This window comes from Hyperoodon ampullatus (assembly GCF_949752795.1).
Source record: "Hyperoodon ampullatus genome assembly, chromosome: 2".
Classification (NCBI taxonomy): domain Eukaryota; kingdom Metazoa; phylum Chordata; class Mammalia; order Artiodactyla; family Ziphiidae; genus Hyperoodon; species Hyperoodon ampullatus.
Window position 1 is genome coordinate 35992215 of NC_136915.1, and position 25965 is coordinate 36018179.

The 25965-nt window shown below is 45.1% G+C and overlaps 2 protein-coding genes across 3 annotated transcripts; one reads left to right on the forward strand and one right to left on the reverse strand.

Annotated features, from left to right (window-relative positions):
• Positions 1-1030: 1030 nt before the first annotated feature.
• TMEM269 (transmembrane protein 269) lies at positions 1031-13790 on the forward strand (the record flags this gene model as incomplete). Its single annotated transcript, XM_079697524.1, has 7 exons — positions 1031-1045; positions 2250-2358; positions 5509-5647; positions 9576-9673; positions 10367-10510; positions 11155-11355; positions 13654-13790. The coding sequence occupies 7 exons, from the start codon at positions 1031-1033 to the stop codon at positions 13788-13790; spliced, it is 843 nt and encodes a 280-aa protein (XP_079553650.1).
• Positions 13791-18919: 5129 nt separating this feature from the next.
• Positions 18920-24548, reverse strand: SVBP (small vasohibin binding protein). 2 transcript variants are annotated; one of them, XM_079696737.1, is made up of 3 exons: positions 24460-24548; positions 23993-24167; positions 18920-19084 (listed from the first exon to the last, which is right to left on the reverse strand). In XM_079696737.1, exons 2-3 carry the CDS (start codon positions 24104-24106, stop codon positions 18998-19000), a joined length of 201 nt encoding a protein of 66 aa, XP_079552863.1. In that variant the 5' UTR covers positions 24107-24167; positions 24460-24548; the 3' UTR covers positions 18920-18997. The 2 variants fall into 2 exon arrangements, with proteins under 2 accessions (XP_079552863.1, XP_079552862.1); XM_079696736.1 differs by lacking the exon at positions 24460-24548 and having other exon boundaries at positions 23993-24249.
• Between the last annotated feature and the right edge of the window lie 1417 nt (positions 24549-25965).

Here is a 25965-nt window from a genome sequence, read left to right on the forward strand (position 1 = left end):
AGTAGCCACTCAGGACAGGCTAGGTCCTATACTTCTCTTCCCCCTCCAGGCTGCAAGATGAGGCAAAGAATCACTTGACCTCCTAGCTCCACCCCTTTTCTTCGCATATTCTGTGGGGCCCTGGAAGCTATTGCTGCTGGAACTTAGCAACTAGGTAGGTCAGAGAAAGTGGGGCAGGTATTAGAACTGGTGCTTGGGATCCTGCCCAGTACTAACACGTTTCTCTCTGTGGCACGTATTCATCCAGTTGTGGAACCTAAACACCTCAGAGAGGCTCTTACCTCCTCCCTCTCACTCCTCTCCCACACTCTTCACATTCCATCTCACAGTGGCTCCTGGTCCGACTACTCATTCCTTTCTGCTGCTGTCCAACAGTATGTCTTTGCTCCAGCCCCCCTCAGCTCATGCAGTGTTACATAGCCTTCCGCCACACTGGCTGCCAGGATAATCTTTCTAAACCAACCTGACCATGTCACTTCCCTACTTAAAATCTCCTATTTTCAGGACTGAAAATAGCTTGTCATTGATCCAACAAGTATGGGGGTTGGGGGATGTACTTTATGCCTAAGCGTTCTTATGGGCACAAAGATACAGCAGTGCACCAAGCACAGCAAAAGCCCTGCCCACACGGAGGGGGCTTACATTCTAGGGGCCCTTCACAGTCTGGACCCCAGCATCCCTTTACAGCCTATCTCCCCGCAACTCCCTTCCAGCCCACCTCCCTCCCACACGCCGTGCACTCTGGTATCTTCTCCTGCCAAGCCTGTCCACGCTACCCATGTTAGACTCGTCCCCTCCTCTCGGATCCCTCCATTCCCCCTGCCGCGCCGCTGCAAGGCTCCCCGGCAAACTGAGGCCCCTGTTCCTGCTAAATAAGGCCCCGTGGCCCCTCCCCTGCCCCTCGGGGATTGTGAGCTAACAGCCGTGGGGGTGAGAGGCTTGGGACGACGCGGCTCCCCCTCTCCTGGGCTGGCCCCTCTCCACCGCCCAGGAAGCGGGAAAGGAGTGCGGGCCCCCACCTCATCTAAGAATGTCTGGTCCCCAGGTAAGCAGCCGCAGCGTCGAACGCGCCTCCCCCAGGGTGCTGTCGGCGACCACGGCCCTGGGGGGGAAGGAGCTGTTCCGAAGCGCGGGCGCCCAGCCCCGGCTTCGTCTCTTCCATCTTTTCGCCTGGGCGTCGGCGTCGTCGCCGTCGCTGTCGTCCAGGACCGACGCGGCACAGCGGGCAGGGGAGGGGCGAGGAGGGGAGCGCCGGTGGCTCCAGCTCGGACAGACCGGCGTCGGGAGGAGGCCGGCTCCCTGTCGGGCTGTTAGCCTCTAGGGTGGCGGGATGGAGTGGGGGCGGCCAGTGGGGGGCGGGGCGCGTGGCTCACCACCCGCGGGGGAGCGCCGCCTTGGGCCTTCTCGCTCCAACGCTGCGCGGGTTTCCAGGCAAGGCACCGACTCCGCCACGCCTTGCCTCTCCTGAGAAATCGCCGAGTCCCGCGCAACTCTCCCCTCTTCTTCCGCTAGCAGCCCCAGCGTCGGACATTTCTGCTCGCTCACTTCGTGCTCCTCACTCACCAGTCTCATGGCTGGTTTCCTTTTCTTCAGCCTCTCCCCTCGAGACCACCCTCCACCCCCAACCCACATCTGATCAAGACACCCCCTTACCAAATAAACATCACTGCCCGCCCACAGCGGCAAGGCAAGTTCACAGCAGCTAGGCAAGGTCACAGCAGCTATCACAACTGTGGCCTCCCTGCCGGCTTTGCCTCCCGGCAGCCCTGTCTCCCTGGGACCCCCTCCTCATTGGGCTTGCGCCCTTGTAATTTCCTTTGCCAGGAAGCACCCCCCTTTGTTTATGCCCGGAGACCCTCCGTAAATATCACATTGGCCAAGCCTTCCCCTTCCCCCACCCCAGACTTAGTCTTCCCTGGACACCCTCAGCAACCGGTCAACCCCTTGTACAACAAGAGTTGCCACACTGCCATCACCGTCCCTACACACATCTGCCTCCCCTACCAGACTCCCAGTCTCCTGAGGGTGCCCAGAACACACAGGCCTGGCGCACAGCAGGCATCGGCAAATAAAGATCATAAACGTTGGGTAGATGCTGGGTGTGCTGAGGGGCTGGACTGTTCACTTGAGAAGGCTTCTCACAGGACAGACTAGACAGGCTTTGAGTGATTCCGTGCAGGGAGAGGATCTCGGGCAAGCACCAGAGTGCTCTATTCATTTAACAATCATTGAACAACTTCTATTGTCAGGCCTCATGCCCGGCACAGGGGACCTCGGTCGGCACTCAAGTTCGTTCCCCTGTAGTAGAGAAGGAAGACCACATAGGCGGTGCCAATACAGAGTGCCAAGTGTCACAGGGCGGGCACAAGGAGATATGGCAATGCAGAGGAGGAGCAGCTCAAGACTTGAGGGGGTGTCAGGCTTCCCAAAGAGGCCCACCACCCAACCCAAGACCAGAGGGGGGCAGAGAAGGGGTCAAGGGGCAATGGAGAGAGGAGGCTGAGAGTCGAGCAGGGCTTCGTCATGAAGGGCTTGCATACCACATGAAGGAGCTCCTGAGGGTGTTGGGGAGCCACTGATGGCTTCCGAGGAGCCGGGAAGTGACGTGAGCTAGTCTTACAGGCCACTGCTGGGCAAGGCCTCAGCTCTGACCCCCTGCTCTGAGACGCCTCCTCTGAGCTCCCTGACAGGCGGGGCCCCTCTTCTGTTCTCCCTCAGCAGCCTTGTCACCTCCTCTTCTGTGCAGGGTTGAACGCCTCTGCCAGACTGAGCTTTTTGAGAGATGAGAGCAGGTCTTAATCTTCTCTGTCCCAAGACCAAGTGTTTGCTGAATGAATGGATTTTTCCTTTTTTCTCTAAATTTCAACAGCTCTTACTCTCAGCTCCACATCCTTCCATACCTGGGGCCTGTGCTGCAAATGGCTTTTAATTGGGAAGGAGGAGGCCCAGTTCCAATCCCAGCTCCACCATTTGCTGGAACAAGTTGCTTAACTGTTCTGAAACCTCAGTTTCCCCATTGTTAAGATGAGTTACCACCATGAACTGCCTATAAGTCTCCACAGGCATGCATGAGTCTTGTTTTCCTGAACAGACTGTAAATTCCATGGTCCAGGCAGGGACCAAGGGCTTTCCCCAGCACCTTGCTCAGTCTGAGCTTACAACGAATACTACGATCAGTCCCGTTGGTCGGTAGACAGCAGAGTACACAGGAAAGAACACTTACGGTGAAGTTGGAAGTCTTGTTCTGCCACTTCCAGTGTGACCTTGAACAAGGTTCTTCCCCGAAGTCTTGTTCTGCCACTTCCAGTGTGACCTTGAACAAGGTTCTTCCCCTCTCTGAGTTTTCTTTGCCTTACCTGGCAGACCTCACAGGACCATTGGAAACCATAGAGGTGAAAGTGCTTTGTGAATGAAAGAGATACTATAGTAGACAATTAATGGCACATTAATTTAAAAAAACCAAACCGTGTAGTAGTATAGATGAGGTGTGTCTCGTACTTGGTGGACATACCCCAGGTATCTGCTGACTGCCTCTGAGATGCTGGGATGCTGCTCTTACAGGTGCAGACTAGGCTGGAACAGAGGTGCTTGGTCTTGCTCGGGTCAGCCCTGAGACTCAAGACAGACCAGAAGGGAAGGTTGATAGGGAGGGAGCAGGCATCCAATCCTTTGCCCCCCTCCCATCCCAGATTTTTCGGACTAGCATTGCTTCCTGTCTTAGGTTTTGAGGGGACCTGGCATGACAAGGTCTCAGGAGTCCCAGTGGCTTTGGCATTGTAGCTACTGATACCCCTTGGTGAATGAAGCTGGCCTATGGGAGCAGTTAGCTCCACCGTGCCGCCTGATAAACTCCCAGCCCCAAATTCCAAGTCCGGCCCCCTCTCAACCTCTGACGTACTGGTGGCAGTATTTATGGGAAAGGACCATGATTTGTCTTAGCTCTTGCCCAGACCAGAAGGGCCTGGGGCTGTACAGAGGGGCTGTATGGAGGCAGAGTCTCAGCTTCCTCACCTCGAAAATGAGTGGGGATTAAATGAGAAAACACCTTGGAACTTGTACATTTTACTCACGTACAGGATTGCTATTTGTGGGTAGTGTGTTTACAACCAGTGGGGCCTCCCTGTTTTAGAGAACGCTGGGGCTCTTTCTCCAAAAGAAAGTTTCACAGACGGTTTATGTGTAAGGAGTGCACATGTTTGGTCTTAGAGTGAAAACGGACACAGAGGGACTGTGAAAATGGCCAGGGCCAGCTGATTCCCTGCTGCTGAGAGAGGCTGAGGGAAGGGAGGAGGCCTGGGCAGGGCCTGCTCCTGCACGGGGAGGCCGTAGCTGCCCAGCCAGACTGGCCATCTGAGCTCCCTCATTGCCCGCACAAACCTCCTACCCCACAAACCTCCTGCTGCTGAGATTATGCCCCCAGTAAGAAGCACCAGATTTAGAATCAAACAGGAGGGATTGGGCTTCCCTGGTGGCGCAGTGGTTGAGAGTCCACCTGCTGATGCAGGGGACACGGGTTCGGGCCCTGGTCTGGGAAGATCCCACATGCCGCGGAGCGGCTAGGCCAGTGAGCCATGGCCGCTGAGCCTGCGTGTCCGGAGCCTGTGCTCCACAGTGGGAGAGGCCACAACAGTGAGAGGCCCGCGTACCGCAAAAAAAAACCCAAAAAGACAGGAGGGATTGATTCTCCTCTCCTAATGTGTGACTTTGAGCAAATACCTCCATTTCTTAGGACCCCAGTTCCCTCATTCATGAAACGGGGAGAATTATAGCACCATCTCCTAAGGTTGTCAGGATCAGAAGAGGGAACGTGGTGGAAGTGCCATGTGAACTATTCAGCGCTGTCCATATTCATTTTCTGTTGCTCATCTCTTCCCCTGTTGACACTTGGGGCACCTCAGCCACAGCCCTGTCCTTCGGAGGGAGTGAGCATGGCCTCCGGGACAAAGGAGCCTGAGTCTGCAGCGGGCCCTTTGTGCTTCCTTCCCGTCAGGTGGCCTCTCTTCCCCTGGGCCACTTCTGGGGTTGAGGGGGTTACCCCTTCCCAGTGTTTTTGTTCCTGTGGGGCTCACTCCAAAGTATTAAAAGTAGCTTTATAATTAAAAAAAAAAAAGGAGGGCTCATTTATGATAAAGGTCTCTATGACAAAGGCTCATCTCTCAGATGGGGGAAGGGCGCATACCCCTTGGACCCTGGGCCATGGGAGTGCCAGGAGGGCCAGCGTATGGGCTACAGGGAGGTCTGTGCTGTAGGGCAAGGGGTGTAGTCAGAGACGGGTGGAAGCTATGGTCGTGCTGGTTCACTCACTTTGCTATTGAACTTCCCCAGGCGCTCATCTTCAGCACCTTTGTCTTACCTCCTGGGTCTCCTCCATCTACCAACATGAAACCATGTTGGGAGGGCGCAGCTCTGGGATGAGGTCTAGGGGAACAGGAGCTACTGGGTCCCTGGGAGCCTCTTTTGGGACTCTTTGACCTTGACAACGCCTTGTCCCTCTCCCCTGGGCCCCAGGTCAGCACACCAGTTTCTTCCTAACCAAAGAGCAAAGCCACGCCCAGATGAATGAATTTTCCTGGAAGGGTGTTGCCAGTGCCTTGTCCCTGGCCAACATGATCCTGGGGCTCTTCTCCATCTTCTGCAGTTTCTGCAGGTAGGTCTGGGGCCCAGCAAGCTTTTAGCCAAGAGCTGGAGCCAATGGCATGAGGGAAGGAGCGGGGAGTCTAGAGATCCAAGCTCTGAGGCGTACAGATCAACTGGGGGCAGGAGAGAGTGCAGTAGGTTGGGAGTCAAGGGGTCAAGATCCTAGCCTCAGTTCTACCACCAGCCTGCTATGCGACCTTAGCTAGGTCATATCCTGAGCCTCAGTTTCTCCGTCTTTAAAATAAGCAGCTCACATTGTGATCTCTATAGTTCCTTCCAGCTATGGCAATCTAGAATGGTTTCTATGAGAAAATCAAGAGATTTTGAGATTTCTGTTCTGGTAGCCTTTGCACAATCCTTGGGTAGGCAGGCTACCATTAAATTTTTTTGATTCTTAAATTAGAGCATATGATCTGGCAGAATATTTGAAATTAGCACTGTTCTGGAAACTCTGAGACATGTATATGGGCCCCCAAGAAAGTTGTAGGCAAATTATGTTTCTATAAATTGAATCATATTTCAATGGCTTTGGGAAATCAGCTCTTTAAAGATAAGTCCTTTATAATGCAAATAACATCCTCCTAATCTGTTTGATTCTTTATAACCATGAGCAAGTGACTTCTCTGGATCTGTTTCTCAACCATAAAATAAGAGGATTTTACCTGATGATGTTTAAGTTCCCTTCCAGTTTGAAAATTATATGATTCTCTAAGTCTGGGTTTTTGGGGTCTCATAAAGTGGGGCATACCTGCAGCAGAAGATCGCTGTCTTCTTAGTTCAACCTAATCTTCTGGGAGTGTAGTTTTTATGCCATGATGGTGGGCCCAATTCCCTTTAGACACATAGGTATGGATCTAAACAAAGGAAATACTAAGGTTGTTTGGGCACAGCTGAAGTCTGGGGTCAGGCTCTCTGTTTGCTTCTGCTGGGCCACCCAAGCATTGCAGTCAGGGTGTCGACTTGCGTATGGCCTCCTAGGGCAGTTTGGTCTGAGAGTGTGGTAGCTGATTTCAGAGGAGTCTGGGAGCATATGCTGGAAAGAAACATAGAATCCTTGAATGTAGGGTCTGAAAGACATCTTAGAAATCATTCAGAGCATCAAAATACATGAGACAAAAACTGATATAACTACAAGCAGAAACTGATGACTCTATTGTCATAGCTGGATATTTCTATACCCCTTTATCAGTAATTGATAGATCCAGCAGGCAGAAAATCAGTAAGGATATAGTTGAATTGAACAGCACCATCAATCCACTGGATCTAATTGATATTTATAGAATACTTCATCCAACAATAGCAGAATACACATTCTTCTCAAGCTCACCAAGATAGACCACATTCTGGTCTGTAAGACATACCTTAACAAATTAAAAAAAACAGAAATCATACGAAGTATGCTCTCAGGCCATATGGAGTTAAACTAGAAATTAATAACAGAAAGATAACTAGAAAATTCCAAAATACATGGAGGTTAAACAACTTACTTCTAAATAATACATAGATAAAAAAAGGAGTCTCGAGAAATTTTAAAAAAATATTTTGAACTAAAAGAAAGTGAAAATACAACTTATCATAATTTGTGAGATGCAGTGAATGCAGTACTTAGAGGGAAATTTATAGCATTGAATGCATATATTAGAAAAGAAATCTGCTCTGTAAAAGACCACGTCAAGAGAACTAGAAGACAAGCCACAGACTGGGAGAAAATATTTGCAAAAATACATCCGATAAAGAACTACAGTCCAAAATATACAAAGCTTAACACTCATCAATAAGAAAACAACCCAATTAAAAAAGGGCCAAAGACCTTAACAGACACCTCACCAAAGAAGATATCCAGGGGCTTCCCTGGTGGCGCAGTGGTTGAGAGTCCGCCTGCCGATGCAGGGGACACGGGTTCATGCCCTGGTCTGGGAGGATCCCACATGCCGTGGAGCAGCTGGGCCCGTGAGCCATGGCCACTGAGCCTGCGTGTCCGGAGCCTGTGCTCCACAATGGGAGAGGTCACAACAGTGAGAGGCCCACGTACCGCCAAAAAAAAAAAAAAAAAAAAAAAAAGAAGAAGAAGATATCCAGATGGCATTTAAACATATGAAGAGATACTCCACATCATATATCATCAGGGAAATGCAAATTAAATGGCAATGAGATACCACTATACACTTATTAGAAGGACCAGAATCCAGAACACTGATAGCAACAAATGCTGCTGAGGATGTGGAGCAACAAGAACTCTCATTCATTGCTGGTGGGAATGCAAAATGGTACAGCCACTTTGGAAGACAGTTTGGTGGTTTCCTACAAAACTAAACATACTCTTACCATATAACCCAGCAATCACACTCCTTGGTGTTTATCCAAATGAATTAAAACTACGTTCAAAACCTGTACTTGGATGTTTATGATGTTTTATTCATAATAGCCAAATCTTGGAAGCAACAAAGATGTCCTTCAGTAGATGAATGGATAAATAAATTGTGGTACATCCAGACAATGGAATATCATTCAGTGTTAAAAAGAAATGAGCTATCAAGCCCTAAGAAGACATGGAGGAACATTAAATGCATATTATTAAGTGAAAGATACCAAGCCAAAAAGGTTACATATTATATGACTCCAACTATATGACATTCTGGAAAAGAAAATACGGAGAAAATATGTGTCCAAAAATATGGAGACAATAAAAAGATCAGTAGTTTCCAGAGGGGTTGAGGAGGACATAAATAGGTAGAGCACAGAAGATTTTTAGGGCAGTGAAAATGCTCTATATGATATTATAATGATGGATATATATCATTATACTTTTATCCAAAACCATAGAATGTATAACACCAAGAGCGAGCCCTAAGGTAAACTATGTACTTTGAGTGACTACAGTGTGTCAGTGTAGGTTCATCCTTGGTATGTACCAAGGCCAGAATGCACCATTCTTGTGAGTGATGTTGATAATGGGAGAGGCTATGCATATGTGGGGCTAAGGGGTATATGGGAATCTTTGTATTCCTCTCAATTTTGTTGTAAACCTAAAACTTCCCTAAAAAAATAAAGTCTTAGAAAAAATGGAAAAGAAGGAAGATCTAAAATCAATTATGTAAGCTTCCACCTTAGGAAACTAGAAAAAGAAGAGCAAATTAAATCTGCAGTAAGCAGAAGGAAAGAAATAATAAAAATTAGAGCAGAAATCAATGAAATCGAAAACAAGAAATCAATTTTAAAAAATCAATGAAACCAAAACCTGGTTCTTTGAAAAGATCAATAAAATTGATAAACCTCTAGCCAGGCTAACCAAAAAAATGACAAGACACAAATTACCAGTGTCGGAAATGAAAGTGGAGGAATCATTACACAGACATTAAAAGCATAGTAAAGGAGTATCGTGAACAGCTCTATGTCCACAAACTTGATAGCCTAGATGAAACAGACCAACTCCTTAGAAGATACAAGCTACCAAAACTCACACTAGGAGAAACAGATAATCTAAATAGGCCTATACCTATTAAATAAATCATTCGGTACAAACCCCTCATTTTATAGATGGAGGAACAGAGACCTATAGGAAGGAGGAGTGGTTTATCTGAGGTGGTTGTAGAGGCTGGGCTAAGGCCTAGGACCCCCCTTGCCACTGAATGTGCCTGGAATTTAGAATTGGAAGGGACCTTAGTGATTACCAAGGGGGTTGAGGGCACCCCTTTAAGACTGTGGGTTGAGAATGAGAGTATGGAAGGGATGTAGATATGTGTGAGGGTGTGTGTGTGTGTGTGTGTGTGTGTGTGTGTGTATGTAAAGCAGCACATATCAGAAAGGATGTGAGTGTGGGGAACACGTAGGGGTGTGTGTATATGTGCTAGCGTAGGAAGCGTATAGGGGGAGGAGGGTGGAGTCCAGTGGAGACTATGAAAGAGCCGCCCTTTGGGTCCTGCTGGCCTGCATTTTAGGAAGTCCCCCTGTGCCTCCTGGATGCTTTTGGTCAGCTTTCTATTAGACACGGCTATCGGGGCAATGACCAGACACCTCAACATCTGCTCCACATCAGGTGAGTCCAGGCCTCAGACTCATAATCCCTGACCTCAGGAGCACCCATTCAGGTCAGCTCCTCCATCCTCTGAAATACAGCAGGCTTCCTGGAGTCACCACTCCTGTTCACATCCCTCTGAGTGTAGCAGAAGCAGCCCTTGAACAGGAGTTTGTGAGCCCCACAGTCTAGATCTAGCTCCTCTGCTGGTTCGCTTATTGATCGCTGGCTGTCTTTGTCCTGGCCTTCAGTGGGCTTATCTGCCCCGTCTCCCTCTTCAGGGCGGATCTGGGAGTGGGAGTGGTGGTTGTGGTCACGGGGGAGTGGGGAAATGAAAAGTTACCCCAAGCAGAGCTGCTGGTTTAAAATATGACAAGGTATTTCCATGCAAGATTTTGCTTGAAAAAAAGGGTTCCACAGCTTATCAATACGTTCCCAATTGTGGTCCAACCCTTGCATGTTAAAGGATGGGAAAACTAAGACCTAGACAGGGAAAGACTTGTCTAAGGCCACGTGGTCAGTTTGAGGCAGAGCCAGAAGGAGATCCTAGTCTTTGATCAACAGGCCCCCCTGGGGAGCAGCTGTTGCCCTCTGGCCCCTCAGGGACCTGACAAACAGGATCCCGCTTGTCCTCACTCCAGCTCCCCCACTAGAGGGGACTAAGGTATAAGATATATGAGTGTAAGTTCTTCTAACCTTGGCCTTCTGGAACAGGAGCCGAGCTGAATGACTTTGCTGTCTTCACCACCTTTGGCCTGGCCTCAGCCCTGCTTCCAGGCATGGATGGGCCTCTGAACGGCTTCCTGGCCATCATCTATGTGTTGGCTATTTCAGTCCGCCTCTGTTTCTATTCAACTGGTGAGTGGAAGCCAGCCTTATGGCTGAGGGTAGGGAACCATGGAGGGGAGAAGCTGTTGGATGCCGCAAGTGTGAGGTGCAGTAATTGACTCCTTTCCTTCCTTTTACGGAGACCCCCTTCCTTCCTTCTCCCCTGCTCTAGGCCCACTGGAGACTGCAGGCTGCATTGGCAGAGACCTGTTTTAGGGGGCGGGAACCCTTGGTTCTTGAACCAGCTGTGCCTTTTTCTTGTAGTGTGACCTTTGGATGGAGCATATGAATTCACAGACTCTAGAACTAGAGGTCATACTCCAGTTTCCCATAACAGATGGAGAAACTGAACTCTGGTGAGGGTAATTACCTTGCCTAAGGTCACAACGCAAGGGATTGCAGATGCAGACAGAAAGATCTCAAAGGACCCCTCTACAGAGGCTTCCTAGGGGCCAAGGCATAGGCCTGGTCCTAGCTGCCTGCTTTACCTTGAGGATCCAGTGCAAAACCCACACATCATCTCTAAATAACTAAGTGCTTTATGGCTGGCCACTGCTCTGGGGTTAGGGGATTTGGAATGTGGGGCAAGGAAGACCCAAAGAGAGAAGGGCTTCCTCTGGTGGGTGCTTTAGAGCAGTGGGAAGCAGCAAACCCCATCTTTTCTTTCTCTGCAGGTGTTCCCTTCACATACAAGGGTCTACCCTGCCCCTATGCTTCCTGTGTTTTGGCCTCCACCTCCCTCCTGACCAAAGGCAACACATTCATTCTCTCTTGCATGGGCTCACTCATGATTCTATTCATGATGGACCAGAGCTACTACCCACATGACAAAATCCTGGAGTCTGAGAAATGGAAAAAAATGGTCTATCTGGGAGGTGAGTGAAAATACCACTCTTAAATGTCACTAGTGATCATTTATTATCACTGCTGCTCATTGTCACCCTGTACCTCTTCCCCACATTCCCTCTCTGTTTCACCCTGCCTTACTTTTCTCCATAGAATTTATCATCACCTGATGTGTATTTACTTGTTTGTTGTCTATACACACTAAACCTGCCCCCCATAGAAGACTCTTTTTTATTTGTGCTATAATTCCTAGTACCTAGGATTGTGCCAATCACATAGTAGATGCTCAATAAATATTTGTTGGATGTCACTAAGTTCGATAGAAATTTAGGGAACACTGACCATATGTCAGGTACTAGGAATCAAATCGGTAAACCAGACAAATACTTCCTGCCTCAGGATTTACAGTCTGATAGGGGAGACAGACACCAAACAAATCATGGCAGAAATAACTAAAAATATATAGTTTTGATGTGTTGTGAAACTATAGGGTGCTCTCAGAGGGCATCAGAGGGTGACCTAATTTAGACTGGAATGACTTAAGGATGGGAAAGGATCCTTAAGGAGGTGACATTTAAACGAAATCTGGGTGAAAGTGGTCAAAAGGTAAAAACTCCAGTTACAAGATAAGTTCTGGGCATGTAATGTACAGCATGGTGGCTACAGTTAACAATACTGTATTGGCTTTTTGAAAGTTGCTAAGAGAGTAGATCTTAAAAGGTCTCATCACAGGGAAAAAGTGTGTAACTATGTGAGGTGATGGATATTAAGTAAATTTATTATGGTTATCATGTTGCAATATATACAAGTATCAAATCGTTGTTGTTACACTTTGGACTAATAACAATGCTATATGTCAATGATATCTCAATAAAACTGGAAAAAAAATTTTAAATACATGAAAACTGCAAGACGATTGGCCAAGTGGTGGGAAGGATGGCTCAGAAAAGGAAAAAATTTTTGAATGCTCTGAGGCAAGAACATCTGGATGCATTAGTGCACCAGTGTGGCTGGACTTGCTGAGAGAGGGCTTGTGACAGGCTGAGGCCAGCGAAGTGAGCAGACTGGGCAGGATTGGGGATTGGATCCTGCAGGCAAATGAGAAGCCTTTGAAGGGATTTCTGAGCCACAGTTTTAAACGATCACTTGGACTGTAATGAAGAGACTAGATTGTTGGAGACTAAGAAAAGTAGTAGGAAAACCACCTTTTTGTCAGATGAGAGGTGATGGTTGTGGTGGAGATGAAGAGATTTGGCATAAATGTCAAAGTGACATAGTTAATTCATGTGAATTGCATTTCCATCAAAGTATCACCACAGTCAGGTTGGTAGGGACTTTGGTTGACATTTGTAGTTGAGTTTGATACAGTAACACAGGGACAAAGTTGGTTTGGTCAACTTTGAAGCATGCAAAGCTAAACTCACCTGTCATCTAAACTGGCCCTGTGTGGGGCTAGCTTCTATTAAATCTCACATTGTTACTTGTTCTCCAGACTTCTGCAACAAAGTTAAAGGGGAAGAATAACATCTCACGTTTGTAGTACTTCCATAAATTTCTTTCACACATTACCCATTCAATCTCATTATGACAGAGGGTGAGAGGCATTATTATTCCTGTCTTAAGGTAATAAACAGGCTTTAAAAAGTTAGGTGACTTGCCCAAGGTCACACTGCTGATAAGTGGCAAAGTATGGACTTTTCTAAATCCAGGTCTTGGGACTCCAAATCCCATGTTCATTCTACTACATCACAGCAGTATCCATTACAGAATCACTCATGCATTTCCATTCCAGAGGAGGCAGGACAACCAACAAATCTGTATTCTGGGGGTAATAACCAACTGTCCTAGGCAGTCAGAATATTATAAGTGTCAGTGTAGGGAACTGTTTACTATTCAAGTTTCCAGGCCCACCTTGCAAGCAGGCCTTTCTAAGGATAGCAGTCTCAGGCCTGCTATGTTAACTCTTTTCTGCATGCGTAAAATATTTTATTGACCCTTATCTCATGTTAAACTTGAAACAATTAGGAATTTTTTTTTCTTTGTTTTTTTTTTTCCTAACAAGAGATCTGGGCAACTCAAATTTATTCTTGGCTAAGACTGACTTCTGATCTGAATTTGACAAAATGGAGCCTGAGATTGCATTAGATTGTAATTGTCTAGTTACACAGGGACAAACTGCAAAGGCAGGGATCATGTGTCATTGGTTTTAGTGTCTTAGGCTCTGTGAGTAAAAACTGAAGGCTGAAAGATGGGAATGGGAAGTAGAGGGTGGAAAATACACATAAGACAGCTTCATAAAAATTGAGTGTTTGCCTTTTTTCTTCCAGGTGTCATCATGGTGTTTTTGTCTCCATTGTCGCTAACTGCTTTTTACTGCCTGATGTGGTCACTCTCCTTCATCTTCTTTCCAGATGCTCTGTGGGGCAAGGCAGCATGTCTTAAGCTGCAGCACCGAAGATACTAAACAGCCTTACCCACTCCCGCTGGCCTCTGTGGGGTTTCTGCCAGCATGTTGGGCCAAGCCTTGCCTTACCCTTACTAAATGTTTCCTTGTCCCTATGTTGTACATGTGCTAGATACATGTTGCCTTGAACCACAGCAACCCACAGTAGGGCCAGCAGCCTATATACTTCTTCCTCTTTATTCAGGGTTCTGAATCTCTTGGGGACAAGAGTTGTTTATGTCATACAGAACAGAATTTTTTTCCAAGATAAATTTGGGCTAGGCTTGAGTCCCATCCCTGTTACCAGCTGGGTGAAACTGTGCACTCAGGTTAGTCCCTTGGAAATGAGTGAAACCCTTCAGAGTTGGTATAGCCTCCACCTTGGTCCTGCCTGAATGTAATTACTCCAGTGGTGAGGTGGGGCTTACTAACGCGTTTCTTAAATTTACAGACTCTGGCTCTGTAGAGCGGAGCTGATAGCAGGACAATCACATTGCCCAATTTGTGTGTAGGATTTTGTAACTTAAAATTCCATATTTCCACAATCAAAGCTTCTGCCTTTTGCTTTGTTTAGAGATTAGACACATTGGCATCTTGAGGGCATCATCTGGTCTCCAGGATCTCATTATGTGTTCTTTTCCTAAGCTCTGAAATACTAAACTCTAGATATTCAAAGGGCACTTCATATTCTAAAATCCAAATTGAATAGAAATAAAATTGTATGGAGCCCTAAAGTGGCACCTCACAAAGAACTCAGGCCTGCTGAAAGCCACGCCCCCAGTACTGCCTCTGGACTTTCCATCTCCAGGTGGTGGACCAGATTATTGGCTAGTTCCGCCCCTTCCTCAACTAGGGCACCAGAGCACCTTTACCTGGGATCTAACTTCTTTTTTTTTTTCTTTTTTTTTTTTTTTGCACGGTACGCGGGCCTCTCACTGTTGTGGCCTCTCCCGTTGTGGAGCACAGGCTCTGGACGCGCAGGCTCAGCAGCCATGGCTCATGGGCTCAGCCGCTCCACGGCATGTGGGATCTTCCCGGACCGGGGCACGAACCCGCGTCCCCTGCATCGGCAGGCGGACTCCCAACCACTGCGCCACCAGGGAAGCCCGGGTCTAACTTCTTGAAGTTTGCAGAACAAAGTATATGGCAAATATGCATTAAATCTAAAATTAAATGAAAAATAAAAGTCCAATGAAGTCCACATTGCTATGATTTGACTCTAAAGGAACAGACAGCGCCCTCCTCTTCTCCACGGCTTTCTGTTTGTATCTGTTATATCATTTGTATTTTTTTCATGGTTAGATGAGTATGTCTGTTTCCCACTAGATTTTAAGCTCCTTCAGTTTACATTTTCATATTTCTGCTGCCTGCCACAGTGCCCCACACTCAAAAACATTTACTTTGTTGATGAATTGATTTGGTTGTGCATTCTAGTGAGTTATATACAAGGTTACTATAATGTAGTAAGAATCTTACAAATATACATGGGCTCAGACATTTTAGTGTGATGTCCTTCAATGCTGAACCCTCATTTCACTGATGCTATCCTTCATCAAAATATTTTAGGAACTCCAGGTCACGAAATGTCTTCACATAAGTTCTTAGAGACCAGCACCTAGCACAGTGCCTGGACATAGCAGGTACTCAAAAAATACTTATTTTACTCTGAACCAACCAAATTTAGTCCAAAAACCTGATATTCAGTATTAGCCAATGATGTCCTCTTCTTAAACCAAAACCACACTAGCTATCAGATTTGGCCTCAAATGATTTTTGGCTATATCTAAAACTTGAACTACATTCAAAGGAAAATGATGCAATTCTGAAAGAGGATTTCCATGTCCATTTTGAGCCAGAGCAGCAGAGCTAAAATAAATATGTAGACTTCCAAGAGGATTGCTTTGAATGGGAAAATACATATTTGATTGTATAAATTGTACTTTGTTTATAACAATAATAATCATACTACATTGCCTCAAAAAAAAGTTTAGGTTAGCAATATGAGGATAGTTATAGGTCAGCTAAGAGCCTCTTGACTTAACAGAGGGACATGTGCTTCCTTCTACCTATATGAAAGTAAGGCTACACTTCTACTCTGGCTCTGGGGTCTCAGGATGCTAATGCTAACCATTCAATGTCTTTACTTCCTTAGTCAGGAATCAAAATAAAAAGTAGAACTAAAATAGAACATGTTATAAAATTAAATAAATAAATAAAATAAAATATTCTAACATATAACAGATCTTAGGAACAAGTGGCAAGGCCAAGACTTAAAAAACCTACTTCTCAAGCATCTTTTCTGATAACAATGGTATGAAACTAGAAATCAACTACAAGAAGAAAGGTGGGAAAAAAAATCACAGATATGTGGAGACTGAACAACATGATACTGAACAACTATTGGGTCAACAAAGAAATCAAAGGAAAAATAAAAATTATCTGAAGACAAATGAAAGTGAAATTTTGACATACCAAAACCTACGAGATGCACCAAAAGTGGTACTAAGAGGGAAGTTTATAGTAATACAGGCCTAGCTCAAGAAACAAGAAAAATCTCAAACACTCTAACCTTACACCTGAAGGAACTAGAAAAAGAAGAACAAATGAAGCCCAAAGTCTGCTGAAGAAAGGAAATATTAAAGATCAGAGCAGAAATAAATGAAATAGAGACTGAAAAGACAATAGATCAATGAAACTAAGAGCTGGTTCTCTGAAAGATAAACAAAACTGACAAACTATTAGCTAGACTCACTAAGAAAAAAAGAGAGAAGGTAATGATAAATAAACTCAGAAATGAAAGAGGAGAAATAACAACAGATACCACAGAAGTACAAAGGATTAGAAGAGAATATCATGATCAGCTATACATCAACAAATTGGACAACCTAGAAAGAATGGATAAATTCTTAGAATCATATAGTCTTCCAAGAGTGAATCATGAAGAAACAAAAAATCTGAATAGATCGATCACTGGTGCAGAGACTGAAACAGTAATCAAAAACCTCCCCCAAAACAAAATTCCAGGGCCAGATGGCTTCACAGGTGAATTCTACAAAACACTCAAAGAAGAATTAATACCTGTCCTTCTCAAACTATTCCAAAAAATAGTTGAAAAGGAGGGAACGCTTCCTAACTATTTTACAAGGCCCACATCACCCTAATACCAAAACCAGACAAAGAAAACGCAAAAAAAGAAAATTACAGACCAGTGTCACTACTGAACATAGATGCAAAAATCCTCAACAAAATATTGGCAAACCAAATACAGCAATACATTAAGGATCATACACCATGATCAAGTGGGATTTATCCCAGGGATGCCAGGATGGTTCAACTTCCACAAAGCAATCAATGTGCTACACCACATTAACAAAATGAAGTATGAAAACCATATGATCATCTCAATAGATGCAGAAAAAGCATTTGACAAGATTCAACACCCATTTATGACAAACTCTCAATAAAGTGGGTATGGAAGGAAATGTACCTTGATATATTAAAGTGCATATATGACAAACCCACAGCTAACATTATACTCAATGGTGAAAAACTGAAAGCTGAAACAAAAGCTTCATGAAACAATATCCTTACCACATGTGATATTTTACAATCTGTTCTATTTCATTAAAAAGAAAAGCTGGTCACAATTTATTCAATTGAGTTTACAACCACCTACAGTTTGCAATACTAGAAAACTTCTCTAGGATGAACTATATCCAGGACTGCGACATGTTAATACAAGCAGTTCCCAACTAAGAATCAGAATTTTTCCAACCAATGATCATATATTAATTGGTTATTTGAAATTTGAAACATATCCCATGAAGTAGGTAGTTGGGAAGTAATATTTACTGAGTAGTTATTACATACATTATCTTACTTATTTCTCAATGAATGATCTTGAGAAGAAGAAAATATTATTCCAATACACAGATGGGAGAAGAGTGAGGCTTGGAGAGGTCAATAACTTATCCAATGCAGTAAAAATGGCACTTGACCTCAAGTCATCTGACTCCAAAAACTGCTCTTTCTAGCATACTAATACATCATTTCCTTAGGTTTATGATGACAGCTTACTCCAAACCCCCATTTCTCCAAAACACAAAACTGAAAAATCTGCATTCAACCCAAATTCAGTAGGATCCTATAGAACCTAATTACTACTTATGGGGATAATCTATGTAGAGGTAATCCTTGACTATAACTTAGGCTCTCAAAACACATTCTCCACAGGGATAGCAAGCTCCTTAACTCCGCAGTTTATTCCTAAAACAAACACAGCAATGGGAACAGAATTCTCAGTGACTTCAGAGCAGCAGGGAGACAAAGGAGATGGGAATTGCTGGAGATATTCCCAGCACCACTAGGGAAAAATACAGGTATTTCCAGTGTGGAGAGTAATGGAGGTGGCAGTGTTGGCTCTTGTGCCCTCGCTGAGCGATCTGTCTCATTTCCATATGTGTTCTGCTTCTAGGCCTGATAAAGTGAAAGGTGAAAATGAAAAATGAAAAAACAAAAACTAAAATGAAAAACCAAAAGCGCCTCACTCCCCTCCCCCTGCTGGTGCAAGCCTGCCACTAGCTGTCCACATTCATAGGGTGACAGGAATCCTAGCTTCAAGCCTCTAAACCTGAGTTGTGACTCATCTGGGAGCAGAGGCCACATATTTATACCTGTGTGGCTAAAAACGTAGGGTCTGTAGGGTCCGCAGAGCTTTAGGCCCAGGAAGAATGAAATCTGGAAGCAGCCATGTTCTCTCTCTCCTCTCCTCTCCACTCTCCTCCTGAAGGAGAAAGGGTCCCCTCTGCTCACCTCAACTTTGCCTGCCTAGTACGTTCTTTTGGACTCCACCTTCTATGGCTAGGCACCCTGACCCTAAAGTATGAGCAAACAAACATCTTATTAGTATTTTATTTGTAGTTTTGGAGATTTACAGTTTCACGAGAAACACTGATTTTTTTTCAAAAAATAGAAAAAGTTAAAAAAAAAAAAGAATCTATTGTCTTGGAAGAATAGAACAAGTCTCTTCAGCAAGCAATGGGCCAATTCAGATCGGAGGAACTAGTGAAGTAAGTTAGATATAGGAAGTTCCGATTTATTGTTTTAGGAATAACACAAATGTCTTCTTGTCCAGTTGTGTAAGGCTCCAAATGGGCCATCTCAGCTTAAGACTGGTAACACACAAACAAAGGCTCCAGGGTCCCATCGAGTGTGAACGCAGGGGTAGCTCACTCTCCAGGAGGCTGCATCTGTTTACAGAACTCATCAAACTGCTGCTGCTCCAGTTCTGTCATGACTCTGTTGAGGGCATAGATCTGCACGGGAGAAAAGACATGTTAGCAATGGAGGCAAATGCTTAGTGTATCTTCAGACACAAGAGGCTGTGTCATTTGAAAATGTCAGAACTGCATTGGTAACGCAGGGGCAGGAGAGGTAGACAGTAACTCCACTGGGGAATCAGGTAAGAAGCAGTGAGGCAGGTGACTGATCAGGCCTTTAAAGGATCGGTAGGATTTGAACAGGTAGAGACTGGGGAAAGGACACAGGTGATGGGGGAGTGGATATTATGATTAAATAAATATAATGGAAAAGTACACCATTAGTTCTGGAAACTTCATGTATGCTAATATGGAAGATATCATGGAATGGGGTTTGGGGAGCTGGAGAAAGCAAGAAAAGTATGTTGGGGCCTTAAATGTCATGCCAAGGAATCTGGACTTTATCGGGTTGACTCTGGAGAGAGAAGTGTGCAGGGAAGCAACTTGATTATATCTGTGCTTTGAGAAAGAAAACTAGAGACCATGTGAGGGATGGAGTTGGGGAGGAGAGATTATAGGCGTTAGGAGACACCTATTACAACAGTCCAGGAGAAGGTAGTAGGAACATGACCCAGGGCAGGCAGTGGGGTGGAAAGAAAACTGTGAGAGGCATTCTAAGGTGAAAGGCAGGTTGTCTACCTTATTGCTCACCCTGCAGTAATCAATTAATCCACCAAGGAATGAGAAACAACATAAAGCTTCCACATTTGTATAGAAGAAAAAAAAGAAGGACGGTGTTTGTGTGTAGGGAATAAAACTTGAGTAATCAAAAAGAAGGGGAAAAAACCTGAGAAGTGAGACAAATAGAAAATACAAAATAAGAGCAGAAATTAATGAAAAAGCAACAAAATGTACAGTAGAGAGGATCACCAAAACTGCAAGATGGTTCTCTGAAAATACTAAAGAAAACCCTGCAAACCTCTGACAAGACAGGTCAAGATAAGAAGGGAGAAGGCACAAACAAACATTATTAGAATTTAAAAGAAGCCATAATTACTGACATAATGGAGGTTAAAACAAAACTTATGAACTTTGTGTCAATAAGTTTGAAAACTTAAATGATCAAAACTGACTAAATAGAAAGCTTGAATAATCCTACAATCTTTTTTTTCCCAATTTTAAAAAATTTTGATAACATTCTATAATCTTGGGACTTCCCTGGTGGCGTAGTGGTTAAGAATCCGCCTGCCAATGCAGGCGACACAGGTTCGAGCCCTGGTCAGGGAAGATCCCACATTCCGTGGAGCAACTAAGCCCGTGCACCACAACTACTGAGCCTGTGCTCTAGAGCCCACGAGCCACAACTACTGAGCCCATGTGCCACAACTACGGAAGCCCGTGCACCTAGAGCCTGTGCTCCGCAACAAGAGAAGCCACCGCAGGTGAGAAGCCCGCGCACAGCAACGAAGAGCAGCCCCCACTCGCCGCAACTAGAGAAAGCCCGCACACAGCAACGAAGACCCAACGCAGCCAAAAATACATTAAAAAAAAAATTCTATAATCTTTAAGTAAAACGGAATTCCACACAGTGATGAAAATAGTCTCAAACAACAACACAAATGATTCTCAAAAAGCATAATACTGATAGTTAAAATGGTCAAGTTTTATGTATGTTTTACCATAAAACAAACAAATAAATAAATAAATCTGCATGGTTAAAAAAAAAAAAAGATGCTGAGTGAAGAGAATCAGTCACAGAATATGGTAACACATATAAAGTTCAGAAACATGCAAAACTAGACAGTATAGTGTTATGCTATAAAATATTATTTAGGGGTATGCACAGAAATAGTAAATTAATACAGAACAGCAAGGGAGTGATTAGCATGAAATTAAGGACCGAGGGTACTGCTAGTGAGAAGGCTGGGGACATGACCAGAGTGAGGCCTGAAGAGCTTCTAAGTTACTGGTCGTGTTCTATTTCTGTAGTTGGGTGTTTGTTTTATTCATCTACTTTAAGTGCACAAACACATTTTATATATATTATTTATATGTATTATATAATTAAGAATATATTAAGTATGAATATACTTAATATATTAAGTATCATAAGTATTAAGTATTATGTATTAAGAATATATTAAGTAATTCATTAAGCAGAGAAAGAAGAGACTCAAAATGGGTCAAGGGTCCAAGCCAATGAATGAGACTTTCAAGGAGAGGATCACCAATAGTGCCAAATGCTGCTTCAACTGCCAAATGGGCCTCTGTTCCTATTCAGCCCTCTCATCTCTCCTTCTCATCTCACTCTCTGGAATGTGGCATCTATACAGAACTGAAGGGAAACTGTGTCTCCGCCTCCCCACAAGGGCTCTTGTCACATTCCTATCTTAGGAAACTGCATTCCAGGCCACACAGACAAAACAGCAAGGCAACTGTGGGGCAAAGCAGGGAGCAGGGGAGAAAGTCCAGAGACCTGTTTAGATGGCAGTCCTGCCCCTCAATCCCTTACTACCTAGGAATTCTGGTCACAACACTTCACTTGAAATGAGGATAATACTTTCTACCTCACAAGGTCATGTATGTTGTATCTCCCTTATTCCAGGAAGGATTTACAAAGGTCAGAGTGGGAGCAACAATAATATACCCTGGTGTGAGGATTACATGTGGTGATGCATGTGCCTGACACATCTGAGGAGCTCAACAAGTGCCAGCTGCAACGACAGTGCGAGTCCGGTATGACATCTTGGCAAATCGGCACAATTCAACTTCAAGTCCGCACAATGAAAACACAGTGACTCCTGATAACAATCAATCACTGCCATTTTTGAGTGCTTTCTCTGGACCAGGCACTGTCCTACGTGCTTTACAGACAACATTTCTATTCCTTACAACAATCTTGTGTAATTGATGTTATCATCCTCATTTTACCAAAAAGGAACTGAAGAGCTGAGGTTCAGAGAGGTTAAGTATCTTTTCCAAGGTGACTCGGGAAGAACTGGAATTTATGGAGCAGTTGGGGTTTGAAGTCAGACAAGTAAGTGTAACCTGTGGAACCTCACCGGCAGGGTGTCAGTAAACACATGAACAATGGCCTCAGCAACATTATCGCTGCAGTGCGCACAAAGGACAGTTTCCTGGGGCTGTTTCTTACAGCGGCCCTCCAACTTTCACCAAAGCGCTGAGCAGTAAAACCGTCTGGGGGCCTGTGTCCAGGTGAAGATGGGGAGGTGAAGGAAAGAGGGGCACAATCTGTTAGAACCCGGGTGCACAGCTCTCAGACCGTCTGCCTTAATCCAAAGGCAGATTTCAGTTTATGGATTCATTTCAAACACACTATTAAGTTTACTTATGATGTTTATGTCAGCCTCCCCCACTGAATGCACGCTCCACAAAGGCAGGGACTCCTCTGTTCCTACAACAGGGCCTGGCATGTAGCAGCAGTTCAATATTGTGAGTGAATGGATCAGATTAACAAAAATTTAAAGTCTGACACTATTAAGCACTGGAAAAGAAGTGAGGAGTGAGAACTCTCTCACACTGCTAATGCAGGTGCAAACTTGTACAGTCTCTCTGAAAACAATTTGGCAACGTCTAGTAAACTTGAAAATGTACCCAATAATTCTACTTCTAGTTATATATGCCCTTCAGAAATTCCAGCACAGGTGCCCAAGGAGACATCTAAAAGTTTTTCACTACAGCATTGGTTGTAACAGCAAAAAAAAAACCCCTATAAATTATTTAAACATCCGTTACCGGAAGACGGGGTAAATATACTAAAGTGGATTCATAAACTAGACTACTATTAGCAGTGATGAGAAATAAACTAGATTCTTACATTAACATGAATAGTTCTAAAAAACATAAACAAAATGCAAAATAAAACACGTGGAATTAGTTTAATGTAAGATTTTAAAACACAAAAGAACATTTTATATTGTTCAAAAATATCTACTAATATTTGAGTGTAAAAGTATAAAAAAAAATAGTGGTTGCCCATAGGGAGGGGAAAAGGAAATGCAGAAACGGGACTTCAAATTTTTATGTAATTTTTATTTATCTTATTATTATTTTTTTTTTGTGGTACGCGGGCCTCTCACTGTTGTGGCCTCTCCCACTGTGGAGCACAGGCTCAGGACGCACAGGCCCAGCGGCCATGGCTCACGGGCCCAGCCGCTCCGCGGCATGTGGGATCTTCCCGGACCGGGGCTCGAACCCGTGTCCCCTGCATCGGAAGGTGGACTTTCAACCACCGCGCCACCAGGGAAGCCCTATTTATCTTATTTTAAAAATACTCCAGGCAAATATGACAAAATGTTAAACACTACCAATCTGGGGTGCTGAGTACCCAGGTGTTTGTTATAATATTCAGCTTTTCTGTATTTTTAAATTTCTAAAAAAAAAAAAGAAACAAGCAAAGAAATAGAAAGAGGGAAGACTGCAGTAAGCTTTTTCCTGATATTAAATGCTCAAATAAAATATTCATGTAAACAGTCAGGTTGATTTTTAAGTGCAGACTGAACAAAGGAACACAGTGTTGGGTGTAGAGCTTGGGCCTCTACTTCCCAATTAGGAGGAGCAACTCTCCAGGCCAAATCCAGGACATTTGTACTAGAGTGTGTGACACTTGCTCTCTCTCACTCCCTTACAGGACCCCTCCCTTACATGTCCCTTCTCTTTTTCCTTTCTTCCTTCCCTCAGGTCCTACCACAAAAGCTCTGTGCCAGGAGTCATCTGGAGACTATCTGGTACTGGTCGAGGTTCTGACACTTGGCATGTGACTCTGGGCTGCCACCTCACCATGTGAACCTCAGTGATCTCCTCTGGAAACCTGGGAGAACACCTGTTTTGGCTGGATTGGCTGGAGGCGGGTAGGGCTCCCCGTCACAGCTCTCCTCTCTGTATCTCTCTATACTGGCATCATCTCCAGCAGACTACAGGTATACAGGCCCTCCTTACTCTCACCTCTGCTCTCTGTCTTTGCTTCAGCTCCTGCTGGGCTGATTTCTGCTTGGCCTTCTCAACTCTGCTGACAGCCTCTTTAACTTTGGATTTTTCTTTACGTGCAGGTGGATCCATGACTTGGCTTCTGTATACTTCTTAGTCAGCTCTGACCTGGATGGTACAGGAGAAGGCGGATCTAAAAACAAAAAAGAAGGAACGAACGAACTTCCATTCACTAATGCCCTACCTCAGCCCCTTCCTTTGGCAGGGGAGGCAGAGGGGCCCGGGGGAAAGGGCGCTGCATTGGAGGAGTAAGACCTGAGTCCCACTGCCACCACCTCGCTGGGTGTCTCTAGGCAAATCTCTTCCCCACTCTGAGCTTTAGTTTTCTCCGTCTGCACAATGGGACAACGGTCCATCCCCTGGCCCCCTCCCACGAGCTGCCGTGTGAGCACGAAATGCGAAGAGCCCTGTGAACGGTTTCCTACACTGTAGCGCGCTGCATCCAGTGTGGGACTGCCAGAATTACGAGGACACCGCGGCCCAGAAGAACCGACCGGCCGAAGTCTCGAAGCGGGTTGGCGGGGAGCTTAAGGCTCGCGCGGCCGCCATCCTCCGGACCAGGGCTTTCCCACCTCTGCCCTCCCAGAAGGTTACGGCCCGCTCGGCCCGAAGGGCCCGCCCTCCGCCACGGCCCCGCCCGGGCCCAAGCCCGGCCCCAGGAGAGCTCCCCTCCCGCCGCCGCCGCCCACTCCCGGTGCAAAACGGCGGCTGGAGGCGGGCGGCGTTCGGGAGTCGGGGCCTTCCCTCCCGGGTCTCGGGACTCGGACAAGGGCCCAAGGGGGAACCCCAGCCTTCCCCTACCTCCCAGCCTGCAGTACGAGCCTGCCGCGCCTCGGATTGGGCGGGGCCGGGAGGTGGGGGGCGGGCCGGCGCTCCGAGGCCCCGCCCACAGGAAGGGCCGCGCGTGCGCAGAGAGCGTGTCTGGGCGCCCCGCATCGGTGCCGGTTCTGGAGCTGGAGCTGGAGCTGGAGCTGGGGCAGGAGCTGGAGCTGGGGCAGGGGATGGTGGGTACCAGTAACAAAAGCTTTTCCCGGGAATACTTTCTGGGACAGACGCTAGGCTTTGCAAGGTGAGATCTGAAACCTGGGACTAGAATTGTAACTCTCTGAGCCTCAGTTTTCAATTCGGAAAGTAGGGATGATGATTGCTGCCTTCTTTTTTTTTTTAATTATTATTATATAATTTAGACAGTAAACATGGTCTATTTTTGCTTCTTTCCAATAGAATACATTTGATCACTTTTTTTTATACAGTAGGTTCTTATTAGTCATCAATTTTATACACATCAGTGTATACATGTCAATCCCAATCGCCCGATTGCCGCCTTCTTGATTCAGAAGTTTGTTAGGAAGATCAAGTGAACTCCTCTTTGCCACAGTGCTTTGAAAAGGGAAATCGTGATGGAAGTATAAATAGCCAATATAAACAAAGAGAAATGTTCAAGTTCACTGATAATCGATAATTTTAAAATTACAATTTTATAACTATTTACAATAATTTTACAAATTGAAATAGCTGGCTATCATTTTTCATTTATTAGATTATCAAGGATTGGACAAAATGGTAGATAAGTACTTTGACAGCAGAAATCTTGTACAGTCTAATAATGACAATGACAATAATAACTACCTCTCTTCTGGTCTTATATAGAGCTTCACATTTATTAACTCATGTATTCCTCATAGTAAGTACGTATAATAATGTGAATATATAATAATATATTATTATTGTCCCCATTTTACAAATAAGGGAACAGAGGCACAGAGAGTTTCTGACTTGTCCAAGGTCACACAGCTAGTAAGTGCCCTAGCAAGTATTTCAGCTAGGATTTAGGATAGGACAATGGCCTATCCAAAAGAAAACATGTTCAAGCCCACTCCTTTTGTTCCTCTAAGGATTGGGCAAGAATTGAAACAAAGGATGGATTCTAA